Here is a 17,639-nt window from a genome sequence, read left to right as displayed (position 1 = left end):
TGTGTGTGTGTGTGTGTGTGTTGTGTGTTGTGTGTGTTGTCTGTGTTGGGGGGGGGGCGGTGCTAATGAGGGAGGAAAGTGTGTTTGAACCGAGCCTTGAAGGAAATACTGTCCAAGTTTAGAGGCCAACACACCTCGGCAAAAGCATTGTCAGATGTCCTCTGACTATTCCCGAGGGCCCACCCTGTTACCCCATTTTGCCTGTCTCCCCGGGAGCCTCACCCTGCTGGTGTGTAATAGGGTGAGGTGTCTGTTGTGCATATTACTGGGCATATTTAACATGCTCTTGGCCTTGTATTTGTTTTTGAAGCCTACCCACAAGGCCACATCAAAGTGGCTGACTGTAAACAAGCAGGGCTGGCAAGTTGGAGTGGGGGCTCTTTATACAAGGAAGAGGCTTGCTGGTTAGGAAATAGTGGAGCATGGCTGTGAACATGACAAATACTGTTAAAGGGACAGGGACGGGCACAGCTGTGGTACCTCGTCTGTGTTCCATGTGTGCACTTCTGTTAGACTATTAGGGCTCTTAGCTCAAGACCTGGCATGTAGGAAGTGCTCAGTATTGGTTAAATGATATATTTGCTGCTTTTTGAAAAGATACAGAATTTTTCCTCTCTTAATACACCTTTCTTTAATGTGAAAATACTTTTCAAAGAAATATCAAGTCAGTCTCAGCATTTACATTTGGAATATTGTGAATGCAAATGTTAGTTAGATCTTCCTTTGACCTAATTTGATTTTATTGGTCTTGGGTTAGTAATATTTGGTTATTGTGGTTACATTTCAGTTTCATTCACTTCAAGGCTCTTCATTTGAAGGATCAAGATTAAAAAAACTACACTTAATAATTGACCAATTAACATTTTAAAGGCCTGTAAAAGTCACAGCCCAGGTGACTGGTAAATTTACTCAGTTTCAACCACTCTTCTACTTCTTTTTGGTGTGCTTGAGTACATCCAGGTCTGTCTGTCTAGGATTACAGCTCTCTTTTTCCCTTCTGCTCCTCTTGTCATGTGCGGGTTTGGTGAGCCAGTGTCTTTAATGCGACTTCATTCAACACTGGAGTTGTACAAAGCCTGGGCCCAGTGGTGCCAGGAACACTAAGATGAGTAAAAGGCTTCCTTTCCTGAGTCATCAGCTGGTGAGGATTATGAAGAGGGTCCCCATGATGAGGGACTCAAGTAAGATTGGGGCCAGACCATCGGGGAGGGGAGGGGAAGGGTTGGACTCAGGATAGGGGGCAATCCTGGTAAAATTGGTGTGTAGAGAGATGGGCCTTGAAGCAGTAGGAGTGGAGAGGAAGTTTACTAGATGCCAGGTGCTTTCTCAGTACTTCATGTGTATAGTTTTTTTCATTTCATTCTTCTGAACCATTAAAGGTACATTCTGTTGTTTTCTATATTTTATACAGAGGAAACTGACACAAAGAGAAGTAACTTGTCCAAGAGCATGCAGCTCATAAATGGTCCTGCCTGGATTCCAACTCAGGCAGTCTGGTTGCGGAGTCTGAACTGTGAATTGCTGTCAGTGGCTGAATGGGATTTGGACAAATGAAGATTAAGGGGAAGCCACGGTGATCAAATATTAATACATAGAGGTAGACAAATTGGTTTAGGGCCATTTTGCCAAGGCCCTGGAATCCCACACCTGAAGGGGATAATTGTAACATATGACAGAACTAATATTTTTACAGGCTTTATGGGTCCACATTGCCACTACCCTCTGCTGATTGATTTGGTGGAATGTTGTGTCTCTGTTTCAGTGTGCAGGGATAAGGTTGGGAAGGTTGTTGAGTAGAGGAGTCACATGGTTTGTTCCCTCTCGTATGTCTTTAAGCTGTCCTGAGGTTTTGGCCTGCATTCGCTGAGCTCATGAACATGGTTAAGGCTCAGCCTCTGCTGTCTTCTGTCCCTGCCCATGCTCTTTCCCTGCCCTACAGTTACCATGTGGAAAGAGTTTCCTGGAGTCTCCCTGTTTCTGCCTTTTCACCTCACTGTCCACCTCTGCCTGCCCTCTATCATCCCTGAGGAGACAGTGCCCTGGCTCACTGCTCATTTTGGTTGGGACTTTACAGGCTTATTGCATCCTGTGAGTTCTCAACCAGGGGTGATTTTGCCCCCTAGGGGATACCTGGCAGTGCCTGAAGACACTGAGTGGGGCTGGCTTTTGTGAGATGGACAGTGAGGTTGCTGCTAGGCATCTTACAGGATGGCTCCCACAACAGAGAATGATCCAGCCCAAATGTCTGTAGTGCAGAGGTGGAGAAGCACTGATGTTACCTGGTGCTCTGGGACATTTTGCAGTTCTTCATTCTTTATGTTTTTGAAAGGGAGTCTCACTGTGCCACTCAGGCTGGAGTGCAGTAGCGCAGTCTCTACTCACTACAACCTTCGTCTCCCGATTCAAGCGATTCTCCCACCGCAGCCTCCTGAGTAGCTGGGATTACAGGTGTGCGCCACTACACCCAGCTAATTTTTGTATTTTTAGTAGAGATGGGGTTTCACCATGTTGGCCAGGCTGGTATCAAGCTTCTGACCTCAGGTGATCCACCCGCCTCGGCTTCCCAAAGTGCTGGTATTACAGGTGTAAGCCACTGCGCTGTCCCTTAACTGCCTGGACGTAATTCTCTCCTGACTTGTTTTTCAGTAAATTCTTAGTTCATTTCTTACCAATCTCTGCAGGGGAATCTTCTCCTCCAGCCTTGGTTCCAGTCCTTGCATCCCAGGATTCTTTTCCCGGGCTCTGGTCTCTGCCCACTCCTCACATTTTTCTTGGGCATCTCATTAGTCCTAGGGATTTGACCTTCATCTGTGGCTGAGTGACTCCACATCTGTATTCACAGCTCTAGATGTCTTGAACTCCAGTCAAATTCATGTCTTCACCTTCGTGGTGCACAGGCACTTCCAAGTCGGTGGGTCTTAAGTAGGGCAGCCCTAAGGCTTCTTCATCCTCCCTGCCCCGCTCCCACATTGCTGTCCATCAGCATTCTCTCTCTCTCTCTGTATCTTCTCATGCTGCTCCTGAAGCACAGGCACTCATCATTTCTCAACCTGCAGCCTCCCTACTTCCAGTCCTGTGCCCCACTCTGCCACCGGGGAAGCTTTCTAGAGCAGAACTCTGAGGCTGGGAGTCTGACTTTAGCTTCTGTCATCTATACACATAATCTAAACTGCTTCATGACCAAGCCCAGTGGTTCCCAATTGGGAGAGTAGTATTGCCCCCCAAAGGGGCCCTTCGAAAGTGTTACGAACGTTGGGGGTATCATGATGGGGAAGGTGGGGTAGGTGGGCTACAGATACTGAGTGCTCAGGCCCAGTGATGCTTCTTGCAGTGTGCTGTGCAGATGCTTCTTGCAGATGCTTCTTGCAGTGCATTACAGGAAGAGAATTGTCCAGATTACAGGAAGAGGGCACTTAATAATAGTGCCCTCATTAAGAAGTGGTGATGTAGTTTTTAGCTTCTGCCTAGAGGATTAGGAGAGAAATGCTGAGCACTGTTCCTGGAGAGTACTTACTTTGGGGATCAGGAGGCAAAAGAACTGCATGGTATAAAACACTACGGAAATGCAAGCAAGAGTGTAAGGGAGTGATGAATTGTATTGAAAATTGTAGAAATGCCAAGACACAAGTGGGGAAGTTTGTTAGTTGTGTGACTCCCTGAAGCACCCTTCTCATCCCGGCCTGTAAGCCGCACCAGCCCCCGCTCATACAACTGGCAGCCACTCTTTTGGGCCTGTGGCAACAGGTATGCTTCCTTGGTCCTGCACTATGAGACTCTCAGTCTCCCTGTTTGGCCCCACATTTGGTCAGTTTTGCCATCTCTGCCTTAGCCCCTTTCCACCTCTGGCCACCCATTACACAGCTTCTTTTATAAATAAAAATATCGCAAGCTGTGTCACAGTCAGTTAACAACAAGAACAGCAGCAACTACATTAGTAATCCTTTATGTGCCAGGTACTGTGCTAAACTCTATAAGCATTTCTTATTTAATCTTCAGAAAATCTCTATAAGGTAGCTACTATAATTATGCCCATTTAGGGTTGAGGAAATTGAAGATTAAACAGATGAAATAACCAGTTCACTTTTACACAGCTAGTATCCCATGGAACTGGGACTTACACATGCATGTCCTTTTATTTCTCATTTTAAAAAACAGATTTTATTTTTTAGAGCAGATTTAAGTTCACAGAAAAACTGGAAGTATAGAGTGTTGCCATATACCTCCTGCCCTCCTCCAGCCTCCCCCACTATGAACACGGAATAGTCCATATGTTATAATCGATGAACCTACATTGACACATCATTGTCACTTAATTTCATAATTGACATTAGGGTTCCCTTTTGGTGTTGTACATCCTATGGATTTTGACAAATGTATAATGACATGTATCTGCCATTATAGTATCATAGGAATAGATTCACTGCCCTAAAAATGCTCTGTGTTTCACTTGCTCATCCCCCACCCCCTGTGGCAACCACTTGTTTTTTTTTTTTTTTTTTCACGACTCTATCATGTCTTTTTGACATTTTAGAAATAAATTCTAAGTTCAGATGTTCAGTTATCATTGAATATCTATAAGGAATCAGTGGAGTTCCCATATCCATGAATCATGTTTATTTCTTAAGAATTGGGTTAGTGGATTCTACTTTCTGTCACTATGTTTTCTGTCCTTTCTGGGAACCCGCTTGCCTATTTGCACCATGTGTGGGACATGTACTTAAGATAGAGTACAACTATGTTATTCCCACTTCCTGTCCTGATAGCTTTGGAAGAATTCTGGTTTTTTCCTTCACGGCCCGTCTTTGTAATTTTGTTTAGACCAACAAATTAGTTTGATCCATTATCCCTGACATTAGGTGTCAAACCACCTTAGACGAGAAATGGGCATGAGTTCGTCTATGTTTCAGCATCTTTCTGGTATTCAGGACAGCCTAAAGGTCGGGATGAAGGGCTTTGAAGGCCCTTTTTAGAGATTCCACCGGACTGGTTGGTTAAGTAGTGATGAAGCTACTTATATTATTCCCTGGTTCACTGGAGTAGATTCATCTTTAAAGGAACCCTGGAACTGCCTTTCATTATATTCATGTATTAGAAAAACCTTACACCATACTGTTGCAAGTACAGGTTGAGTATCCCTAATCCAAAAACCTGAAATCTGTTCTCTCTCTATTCCTCCCCCAGAAGCCCCATGTGCCACTCCCTTGATCTGCAGCTTCGGGAGGCCAGTGGACCTGGAGAAGGACGACTACCAGAAGGTGGTGTGCAACAACGAGCACTGCCCCTGCAGCACCTGGATGCACCTGCAGTGCTTCTACGAGTGGGAGAGCAGCATCCTCGTCCAGTTCAACTGCATCGGCCGTGCGCGCAGCTGGAACGAGAAGCAGTGCCGCCAGAACATGTGGACAAAGAAGGGCTACGACCTGGCCTTCCGCTTCTGCTCCTGCCGCTGTGGCCAGGGCCACTTGAAGAAGGACACAGACTGGTACCAGGTGAAGCGGATGCAGGACGAGAAAAAGAAGAAGTCTGGCTCCGAGAAGAACACAGGGAGGCCCCCTGGTGAGGCGGCGGAGGAGGCAAAAAAGTGCAGGCCGCCAAATAAGCCCCAGAAAGGCCCGAGCCACGACCTCCCCCGCCGGCATTCCATGGACCGGCAGAACTCCCAGGAGAAGGCAGTGGGTGCCGCGGCCTACGGTGCCCGCTCCCCCGGCGGCTCCCCGGGCCAGTCCCCACCCACGGGCTACTCCATCCTCTCTCCCGCCCACTTCAGCGGCCCCCGCTCCTCCAGATACCTCGGGGAGTTCTTAAAGAACGCCATCCATCTGGAGCCTCACAAGAAGGCCATGACCGGGGGCCATGTGTTCAGAAATGCCCACTTTGATTACAGCCCTGCGGGGTTGTCAGTTCACAGGGGGGGACACTTCGACACCCCCGTGCAGTTCCTTCGGCGGCTGGACCTCTCCGAGCTCCTCACTCACATCCCCAGGCATAAGCTGAACACTTTCCACGTGCGCATGGAAGACGATGCCCAAGTGGGCCAGGGGGAGGACTTGCGGAAGTTCATTCTGGCCGCGCTCAGTGCCAGCCACAGAAACGTAGTAAACTGTGCCCTGTGCCACCGGGCACTCCCGGTGTTCGAACAATTCCCACTGGTGGATGGAACTCTGTTCCTAAGCCCGTCCAGACATGATGAGATCGAATATGATGTTCCTTGTCACCTTCAAGGTATAGGTGTTAATTCACCTTGCCTGCTTTCTGTTTGTTAAAAACCAAACAGCAAACAAGACGGATTGCTCTATTTTGGCTTAGTTTTCACCAGTGTTGTTTCTTTGTTCTAGTCAGGTGCTAGGTAACATTTGAATATTTCAGCTTCGCCCAGTGACGTGGTGATTTTTTACTCTGATGTGGCAGTACCAAGTACAGTTGTCCTAGTGGATAATTTTGTGTGTGTGTTCTGTAATTTGAAGAGAGGATTGCTGGCGTGTGGTTTTGCATAATGGGGAAGGAAGTTAGTGGAGTTTTTGCATATTTGTCACTTACTGTAAACCTGTTTAATGGGTCCAACTAGCCGTGCATCCTCTTTGATCCTTATAACAGTGAGGAAAAGCAGTGGTCAGAAAAGGGCCAAGGTGTTTTTAGATTAGTTGAATTAATTTTGAAGTTATGAAAGATGAGACTGTCTTGATAGCAGCAAAAGGTAAACAGGATTATTGAAAGCTCAGGCATTAGCCTGGTGGTGGTGGTGGATGGAGGGAGGGGCGATGGGGAAGCTTATTATTCCTATGGATGACATGTAAGGACTTAGTATGTTTCAGCCATAAATTGAATAAGATGAGGTTGGTTAGTATAAGAAATCTGTCAGTTCATATACAACTACTGAACTTCCATAAAGGTGAGACACATCACATATAACATGTTTATACTTTAAATGTGTGCTAAAAAGCTTGTTGTAAAAATGATATATTCCTACGTGTCTCCTTCCCGCCAACCCTGCTGTGTCAGTACCCAGACAAACATTTTCAAATCTTAGCTTATGCTTCAAGTTTTTAACATCATGATTGTAAATACTGCTGTCTTCATTCTCCAGTTTTACATATTATCTGTTTATTGACTGGCTTTGAAGGTGGATGACTATGCATCCCCCTCCTCCTCCTTCTCAGGATGAGATACCACAATTCTTGGTTAAATCCTTAATGTTTACTAACGTGAATATATAGTTAATATTGAGCCAAGAAGTATGGGGTTTTTTCTTATTATATAGTATGGTATATTCTAGGACTCCTTTTGTTTTTATTAGGATTAATTGATTATTTTCATTTGCATAGGTTTTTTTTTTTTTTTAATAACCTTGGCTAGTTCTCACTCTCCAGCAGCTTTACAAACCATCTTTCAGAAACATTTCCACATACCTGTCAGATTTTTTTGGAAAAAAAAAATTTTGCCCCTGAAAATGCCCCTCATGGAGACTCTTACCCTCCTGCTTCTACCTGTCCTGGTGCACTCAGGACCTGGTGTACCACATTGCTGTCCTTCTAGGAATGCCTTCATTTCTGTCCTATTTTTTAAAATCTTGTTTCCTGGATCTCAGTATTTTATTTTTTCTCAGTTTGTTCTCTCAGCTTTTAGGAAACATCCCCCAGGAGCTTTTTGAGAAAGGGAATAGATGATTTGAGACTTTGAACATCTTGAGAATATCTTGATTTTATCTTCACTCTTCATTGCTATTTAGCTGGGTGTAGTCTTCTAAGTTATACGTATTTTGCCCTCAGAATTTTGAAGACATTTCTTTACTGTCTCCCATCTTACAATGTCGCTATTTTGAGAGGTCTGATGTTACTCTTATTCCTGTCTTTGCCTCCATCTCCACCCCTCCATGAAGGTTTTAAGATTTTCTTCGTATATCCCTAATGTTCTGAAAGTTTACCATATGCTGGTCTTTTACACAGTTTTCCCTGTTTGTTGTGCTTTCTGCACTCTCTTGGCCCTTTGGCTCTATAAACTTACCATCTTCCATTTGGAGAAATTTGTTTTTGTATTATTTCTTTGATAATTTCCTCTACCCTATTTTCACTTTTAAAAAATTCTGTGAAACTCTGTATTAATTAGACATTAGACCCCTTAGATTATCTTTTGTTGGAGTGGAGAACTCCTTTATTTTATATATAATAAAGGATATATAATAAATATATACATGGCCCTGTTCATCTCTTTTTTCTGCTTTATGGAAAATTTCCTTGACTTTTTATTCTGGTGTTTTTACGGAGTTTAAAATTTTCTGTTCTTACATTTTTAATTTCCAAGAGCTCCTTTTAATAGCATGCTCTTCTTGTTTCATGTATGTAATTTCCTGTGCTACCTTTCTGAGCAAGGAAAGGGAGCTGAAATTGCAGAGAGAGTAGTCTCGTTCATTTTGAGAATTGTAACTAACTTTACCCTATATCTTTTAGCATTTGTTATAAAGCAGAACATTCCAAAACTTAGTGGTTTAAAAGGATAATTTAATGACTTCTCACAATTCTGTGGGTGGATTGATTAGGACAGTTAGGTTGGCTTAGGGGGTCTCAGCCGGAATGGCTTGTCTTATGTTCCATGTAGTTTCATCTTCCAGTAGGCTAGCTTGGACTTTTTCACATGGTGCTCTCAGGATAGCATTCAAGAGATATGAGTGGAAGCTGCAGAGTCTGTCTCTAGAGGCTTAAGCTTGGAACTGAGTAACATCACTCCTGTCACATTTTGTTCATCAGCATAAGTCCTAAGTCTAGCCCAGGTTCAGATGATGCTGAAATACTCTGTTTTTTGATAGAAAGTGCTGCATAGAATTTATGGTTGTTTGTAATTTATTGCTCCCTACGATCTCCCTACAAACTCCCCAGTGCTTGTCCAGTTTCAGAGCTTAACCATTTACCTCAGTCCACTTTCTGACTTCATATAGTTTGATTCAGGGTTGAAATAACTTCATTGTTTCATGATGGAGTTTGTGTTTTTGTTTTTTAATCCTGTTTGGGGGTAATTTTAGAGGGAAGTGGATGGAAACACCTTTATTTCTCCATCATAAAACTTGAAACATTTTTTATGAAGATGAATATGGGTACAGCATATATGAGAATAGTAGTGTTCTTTTTCTATCTGTAATGGACAAATTATTTTCATGTAATCCATTCATCTGTTGATCAGACTTACGGATTTCACACATTCTGGGTACTATCAGTTCTTGCTTGTCATCAATTTATAATCTTAGAATAAGATGCTTTTATAAAATGTAACTTACCAGGCTTCAAATTCTAGTATCACACCTGGATATGATGTACATTAAGTATCCTTTAATTTCCAGAGGAAGGGACCACTTTGGCTTGGTTCATAAAAAGAGGCAGCATGAATGCTGATGTCAAAAGGTGGGCTGGATCTTGGTAAGCAGAGAGTCTACCCAGGTCAGGTGTTTGTTGATGAGGAGGGAGTGCCTGCAAGCAAAGGAAGGGTGGTTAAAAAGAAGAAGGGCAGGTTGTGATCAGGAGATAGGGAGAGAACTGGTTGGAGCCAAGGGTGTTCTAGAGTGGGAAAGGAGTAAGATAGGGAGAGAATAGATTGCAGAAGTACTTTCAAGCCATAATAAAGAGCTTTGCTATATGTTCTTTATGAATGTGAATGGACAGATTTTCAACGTTTTTTTAAAGCAGGCAGTCACGTGGAGGAAAGGGACAGGAAAGGGGTTTGAAAGGGGTGGGATCTACAGACAGAGTTGAGACTTTGTAGTCTAGATGCAAGGATATAAAAGAATGCTAAGGTGTGGACAGAATGGAAGGGAGGGGATATTGTCAAGAGGTTATTTTAAAGAAAAATTATAGCTTGTAAATTCAGAAACAAAATTCACTTTGTTTCTAGACCAGATAAATGGTGGAAGAGTAGAGAAAGGAGATGAGTAGGTAAAGGTGGAGAAAGGGCCTGGTTTTGGGGGCAGAAGATGAGGTTCGTGAGTCTTGGGTTTGAAGGGATGTTAGGACTTTTGTGTGGAGATGTCTAGCAGACACAGTTAAAAATAAGCATTTGAGTTGAACACTGGGAAGTTTGTAACAGTGGTGGTTAAAATCCTAAAGGTGGAAGAGCTCTTGGATAGGAAGAAAAGAGAAAGAAAAGGAAGGAGGATATGATAAATCCACGACCAAATCTTGAGGGTACTTTGCAAGGAGCAGATGAAGAAAGAGGTAAAAACTAGGCCTGAGTACTTGTGTGTGTGTATATATACATCAAAACATAGACATACATAAATAGATAATGTGCACATTAGATGTGCATCACAAAGATACTGAGAAGTTGAACGTTTGATATAAAACCTGAAGATCAGGGTGTTTAATTATTACCAGAGAAGTCATCATTGCCACAAGTGAGTCCTTGATACATGTGACGCACAATACCACATCTTGAAATCATGCCATCTTATTTGTAGTAAGAAAATGTAAATCATGTCTTTAATCACCAATTATGGACCTTGCATTCTTCCGTTTTCCTTTCCTTTCCTCTCCTCCCCTCCCCTCCCCTCCCCTGCCCTCCCCTCCCTCCTGCCCTCCCCTCCCTCCTTGCCTCCCCTCCCCACCCCTGCCCTCCTCTCTTTTCTTTTCTTTTTTCTTTTCTTTTCTTTTTTCTTTCTATCTCACTCTGTCACCCTGGCTGGAAAGCAGCAGAGTGATCATAGCTGCTGCAGCCTTGGACTGCTCAGCTCAAGCAGTGCTCCTGCCCAGCTTCTCCAGTAGCTAGGACTACAGGCTCAAGCTACCACACTTGGCTTATTTAATTTTTTTAAACTTTGTTGTTGTTGTTGTTGTTTTGTTTTGTGATGGAGTTTCGCTTGTGTTGCCCAGGCTGGAGTGCAATCCTGCGATCTCGGCTCACTGCAACCTCTGCCTCTGGGTTCAAGTGATTCTCCTGCCTCAGCCTCATGAGTAGCTGAGACTACAGGTGCCTGCCACCACGCCCAGCTAATTTTTTTGTATTTTTAGTAGAGACGGGGTTTCATCATGTTGGCCAGGCTGATCCAAACTCCTGACCTCTGGTGACCCACCCGCCTTGGCCTCCCAAAGTGCTGGGATTACAGGCGTGAGCCACTGTGCCCAGCCTTAAACTTTTTTAAGAGATGGGGTCTCACTGTATTATTGCCCAGGCTGGTCTTGAACTCCTGGCCTCAAACGATCATCCCATTTCAGCCTCCCAAAGTGCTGGGATTACAGGCATGAGCCACTGTGCCTAGCCCGACCACGTGTTTTAAAAAGCATTTTCAACTCCAATAGAAGGGCCACACTACACTGCAGGCCACAGGATTGCATAGCGTGCAGGGCTGACACAATGCTGCAGTACTTGCTGTGTCCAGTGGCCCTCTCTGGATTATTACTTCCTCGCCCTGCCCTTTACCCCTCACTGCCCTCCCCGGACTCTGTCTCTGGACTTTGTTTGCTCTCTTTTCCTCTGAAAATAGGTTTTGTTTAGCTTTAATAATTTATTAAGATTGATCTAATTAAGAAGTTCTTATTGGGCTTCTTTACCACTTTGAACCACATGTGATTGTTCTCCAGAGAATCGGCTTTTGGTTTAAATTCACAAAGGGTTTAGAAATTCAAAATTCTCTGTGGTCAGGACAATGTTTAGTAGAACTGAAACAAATCTAGACTGAGTCCAGACCAAGTGTTCCTGTGAGTTTACCTGTAGGTTATGGATCCAAGAGACATGAATCAGTCTGGACTTGCTACTTAATTATCTCATGAACTTGGACAAGCTGCTCAGCTTCTAAGCCTCACTTCCTACTCTCAGAAGTGGGAGCAACAGTAATGCCTATTTTGTAATGGTGCTGTTAGGGTTAAATGAAATGATTCGCATGGAGCTGGTAGCATAGTGCCATACCCTCGGTTAACTCTTAGTAAAAGTTACTCTGTCTTCATCATTATGGTCATTATTAGCAACACCTGACTTCTGTGTCTAAGGCTGCCCTTACCCTTCTTAGCTGTGACCTTTGTACCTGTGAATGTTTGGGAATTGCATTGAGTAAGCAGGATGAAGAGTGCAAATGAAGTTGTTTCCAGTGGCTCCTGGATCCTTGAATGGACTTCCTAACATGCCCCAAGGCTAGAGTAGATGTGGCATGTGAGACCCTTTTATTTTCAATGCCATAGAGCAGAGGTGGGCGGCATTTCAAGAAGTTCTTGTCATCCTTCCCCTTTTTGGCATAAAGGCCCCCAAGGTTATGCTGTCTTTGACTGTTAACATGCCCCATCCATTTACCCAACATACGCTTACAAAGTGCTTTCCACATCCTAGACATCGTGATAGTCACTGAGTCTACAAGGATGAATAAGACATGGTTCTTGCACTGAAGGAGGAAGGGGGTCATGCAAGCAAATGCGAACTAAGGGCTCCCCCTAAGTACTGTAGATGGAACATATATACCTTTCCATCGGGTAGGGAGCAGGTTGGTCCTTACTACTGAGTGCTGAAGACCCATAGTCTGACTGATGGCAGTGAGCAGCATATTCTGAATATGAGGCCACTTAGGATTATGTGTTCTCCTGATGGTAGTTTTTTACATGGGGAAGCGCCCTGGGTCCCACACAGAGAGCAGAAATGTTGCTGTTATATGTTGCCTGGGCAGATTCTGGGCATTCTGACTCTTCCCTAATTATTTAAACTGTGATGCTTCCATATACACTAGGATGACATCTTTCCTTTATAAACATTAAGATGTTATCAAATAATGGAGGGGGATCATGTAGTAACTTTTAAGAGCTCAGTGAATAAAATGTTGAACTTCTTTTAAAAAATTACAAGTAAGATACAATTCTGGTTCCTAAATTAGATGTGGTGATGGCTGAGCATTTTGAGAACAAGGATAGTTAACATAGTAATTTTGGTTGTGGTGTAATTTTGGGCTATCAGTCCCCAAGACAGACTTGATTTTTATGATGGGACTTGTCAGGGGGTGAGAGCTTGTGACAAGACCAATGTTATTGGTTAAGTCTATATGCTAAACATAAAGTTTTGAGCAGGAAGTCCTGCGTAAATACAGTACAGGCTGGTTTTGAGTATATGTGGCTTTTGTTTCTTGAATTTGGATGGACCCATTATGTAAGTCCAGCAGCACTTTTAGGAAAAGCAAATTGAAGCCAAGTTTTTAATACGCTTGAACTTAAAATACATGTTTTATTGACAATAACTAGTAGTTCATCATTATCCTGAAAGGACAGCTTATGTACTAAATATTGATTTTTCTTTTTATATTTATCCAAAAGATAAAATCTTTGCTTATAATTGGTAGATGAAACATTTTTTATCCCCTTGGAGATGAAACATGATTTCCATGATGGCCACTCAGAGCCTTGTGTCTTCTGTGCACAGGGAGACTCATGCACCTGTATGCGGTGTGCGTGGACTGCCTGGAAGGGGTTCACAAGATCATCTGCATCAAGTGTAAGTCACGGTGGGATGGCAGCTGGCACCAGCTGGGCACTATGTATACCTACGACATCCTGGCTGCCTCTCCATGTTGTCAGGTAGGTATTGAACACACTGAGGGAGCAGTGGGTGATACTAGGCTTCTGTCCCCAAGTGAATGTAGGGAAGATGCTTCTGGCAATAAAGAAGAAATTCAGTCTAGCAATGATGGCTGAGTTACTACTTGTAATGTAGTCATTTAGTGGAATACTGTGCGGTCATTAAAAGGGATAGTGTATAACATATAATTATGTGGGAAGCATTTCCAGTATATTAGGTCAAAAGAATAGGTTATAAAATGGCATAATAATATGCTTGCATTTGTAAGTAAGTGAGCATGAAAAGGGAATTGCTAACCTGTTACCAGATGGTCTCAGAGGTGGGAGGCTGAAAGATGCCTTTAGTTCTCTTTTTCCTTGAGTATATTTTCTAAGATTCTGTATGATTAGCTTATACTAAATTTATAATAGAAAAAAAGTTACTCAAAAGGAAGAAAGTCACTTTCTTAAATAGACAGGATTTTCTTGTTGTTTTCTTTCTGTGGGATAGTACAGTTATCTAGGAATTACCTGTCTTGTAAGGTGTTTGAGGTTGTAATCCTTAAAGCACTCCTAAAAGGAGGCATTGTCTCATGCTATGAGAACATCTGAAATTTAGCTGTCATCAGAAAAAGAGGGAGGTATTCACATATGAAAACACAAATAACCTATAGAATCACAGGAGACAAAATCCTTGGAAATATCTCGCTTTATTTCCAAGTGCTTGGGAAAGAAAATAGCTTGTTACATAATTCCTTGATACTGTCATGGGCAGGAGAGAAATTTTTCTTTGCTCTAAAGTGTTCCAGCCTGGTTTTATAGTGCAAATAGCTGATACATACTTTATTAGTTACTGTATAGTTTTATGTCTTTAGCATTATGGCTTGATTTTTCTAAAGAGAATATCTTTACTGTTATCAGTAGTTATTCACTGTAGCATTTTACGATAGTTATTATGCCTTAATGCCAGCTCATGAGGGAAACCAGAGGAAGTAGCTCCCCTCTGCACACACAGCGTGGAGGATTATCTTTTAAATTAAAGAAATAAGGAAGCGAAAGAACGTTTGAGCCTGTTAACTCAGAAGATTAGCACTGGAAAGGACCTGGGATCTAGACCAACCTCCTTATTTCCTCATACAATGGAGGCCTACAAACTTGGGATGTTTTACCCAGGTCTACATACATTGTGTCACAGCCATGACCGCACCGTGTGACTCCTGTTCTGGTGTTCTTTCTGATGCACCATTGAAAGGCAATGAGATTATTTCCATGTCTTTAGGAAGAGAAACAGAACAGCATCCTGCCACACCCAGCCTCTTGGTATTCACCATGCACTGTATTTCTTCCTTAAAACAATTGAAGCCCAGACCTTTCTTTTCTGGCACCCTACTGAAATGGAAAATATGTTCGATTACTATTAATTAAAAAAAAATCTGTGAGGATACAAGTGTTAGACGCTACTAATGAATCAAGAGAAGTCTTCAGTAAGATGTAGCCAAAAATAAGCAATAATTGATTCTTAGAAAGGCATAACAGGGTGAAGACAGGTTTGCTCAGAATCACACTTTTAATCAGAGAGATTACATAGTTAAAAGAGTGTTTATCTCAGGTTACAGAAAAGTAGTTCCTGCAGTGGTTGAGGATCAGCAGGCTGCTTTGGTTCACTCCAGCCTTGCTGCTTTCTAAGCGTGGTCTTGGGCATGGTGCTTTATCACATGTGCCTCAGTTGCATTATCTAAAAGTCAGCTAATACTACCTACCTCCCAGGAGTATTTTGAGAGCAAGTTGAGATTATACTTTTTAAGTACATTTTTTAAATGAGTCTAAATTTAGTCTGTTTTATTTATAATTTCTGGTTATTCACTTAAGTCCTGGACCCATTGCTGAAAGGTTCCAGGACTGTGCTGTTAAGGAGAGGCTAGGCATGAGTGAAGATGCAGGGTGCTGGGAACTCCAGAAGCCTCAGACCAGCACCACACTTCCTGGATTGCTAATTTTACTTGAGTATCTTGGGAAATTTTATTTTTACATCAAAGAAAATGCAAGTTTTATATAGAGTAGAATGAAAAATGAAATTTTAAAGAAGTTTCGTGGAGGTTTGGGTGAGGGAAGTCAGCTTCAGCCACTGTCTTAAAATCCAGGGGGAGGGGTTTCTGATTGTTAGGGAACTTCAGTTAGGTAGTACTAGTTTAGAATTTTCTTCTCATAAGTAGGTGAAACAACTAGCAGTGCTGCATATCAGGAGAGAAGTTGGGAGTCTTTCAGGCATACCCTGTTTCCCTGTTTCTGCTAATAAAGGGGATCCTTTACGAAGCCCTTGATCAGTTTCCCAGCATTTTGGTTTGGGTGGCTTTGACAAGTGTTGGGTAGCGGAGGGGTGTTGTGGCTGATGGTGTCTGTTTCCCCCAGGCCCGCCTGAACTGTAAGCACTGTGGGAAGCCGGTGATCGACGTGAGGATCGGAATGCAGTACTTCTCAGAATATAGCAACGTCCAGCAGTGTCCACACTGTGGGAACCTGGACTACCACTTCGTGAAGCCATTTTCCTCCTTCAAAGTTCTTGAAGCTTATTGATGAAAGCTTTGCTTTAGTAATAGCTATTTTATTGATATTATTACTTTATTACATATCTTTTATAGGGAAACATTCTGTGACATTGATTTCTTTTCTAATTTAAAGGAGAGTTACTTTGTTGTATGTGTGCCACTGAAATAGGGGCTGCCCTTGCCCTGTCTTGATTCCCGAGTGTTAGTCTGTGGTTTTGACCAGAGCCCAGATGGGTAATCCTGTGCATTTGGGTCGGGGTTCACTCTTACCAAGAGTCTTTGATGCAGCTTTAAGATGCTGGGGAGGATGGGGTGAATTTAGGAAAGGAATTTGTGGTTATAAACTAAGAGCTTGATAGGAGTTGGAAGGAAACACTTACTAAAATGTTAACTTTCTAAAAACCACCTTTTAGATCTTCCTTGGGCCTTTGGAAAAACATGTGACAAGTGAATGTAAGTCTGTGCCTGGAGAGCTAATAGTGCATTAGTCTATCTCAGCCTAGTGTTCTGCAGCACACATGGGCAGGCAGTTTACTCACACTGACAGGTGATCTGAAAGTGGTACAAGTGCTGTTTCTATCGCTATTGTAATTTGCCAATTCATTTTTCATGCTGAAAATAATATCCAAATTGTAAGACATATGAAAGATACTAGTGTTGCAAATTATGTTAGGTAAACTGACCTATAACAGAATATGTGAAATGAATTTGGAAATAATGCAAGAAGGCAGAACTCAATCATTTGAATTGTGTCTTTGAAGTTGGTAAAATAGCTCTTAAGGAGAACCCATGAATAACATGATTTGGGCAGTGATGATTTATTACAGGTTGCACTGTTGAAGTGTCATTTGGTGTCATATTCTTCTCACAGGTAAATCAGCCACAGAATCTAACTGGTGAGCTTCAGAACCAATAATTGCCACACTTATTGTCCTCAAAATTACTTATGGCCATGTTTAACCCATTTAATTCTGAGTTTCCAAAATCAAAGATTTGACCTTAAGAGGGAAGGGAAAAAAAAGTATGAAAGGATGATGAAGAAAATAATTTTACTATTTCTTTTTTAAGTATGTTTTGGAAAATCAATTATTGTAATGCATAGCAGTACGTTTGAAAAATAGACCATTCTAAAAAGCCCATGATACCTTACTGTTGATGAAAAAAGATGATCATATATATAGAACTTGATTAGTCAGAGCATTGGGCATTCCAAAATACAGCCTTTGGTTCAGTAGATTTTAATGCTTTAAATAGACTGACATCCCATACCCTTATAGAATTGGAATATGATTTCTCAAAAGTTAATTTCATAATTTCATGTATGATGTGCATATATGCTAAAAATGCTGAAAATCATTTTATGAATAGCCAAATTTGGGGTTGATGTGAACATTTTATATTATTCATTTGGTTTATACCTTTTTTTTTCCCCCCCTGTGTGTTTTTTCTTTTCAGAAGTATTTAGGCAATACTGCAAGTGAGTTTCAGTTCTTTTTTTCTTTTTTCTTTTTTTGAGATGGAGTCTCGGTCTGTCACCCAGGCTGGAGTGTGGTAGTGCAATCTCGGCTCACTGCAACCTCTGCCTCCC

At 42.3% G+C, this 17,639-nt stretch overlaps 1 protein-coding gene across 1 annotated transcript in view; it reads left to right on the top strand.

The window, feature by feature from the left end:
• HECA (hdc homolog, cell cycle regulator) overlaps positions 1–17,084 on the top strand; it is a 42,961-nt gene extending 25,877 nt beyond the window's left edge. The window contains exons 2-4 of the mRNA XM_003898102.5: positions 5,182–6,222; positions 13,372–13,526; positions 15,915–17,084. Coding sequence (XP_003898151.2) covers positions 5,182–6,222; positions 13,372–13,526; positions 15,915–16,079 — 1,361 coding nt within the window. The 3' untranslated portion in view covers positions 16,080–17,084. The remainder of the gene's footprint in view (positions 1–5,181; positions 6,223–13,371; positions 13,527–15,914) is intronic.
• The last annotated feature ends 555 nt before the right edge of the window (positions 17,085–17,639 follow it).

This window comes from Papio anubis, chromosome 6, assembly GCF_008728515.1.
Source record: "Papio anubis isolate 15944 chromosome 6, Panubis1.0, whole genome shotgun sequence".
Lineage (NCBI taxonomy): Eukaryota > Metazoa > Chordata > Mammalia > Primates > Cercopithecidae > Papio > Papio anubis.
Note: the sequence above shows the minus strand (reverse complement) of the source record. Positions and strands in the feature narration are given on the sequence as shown.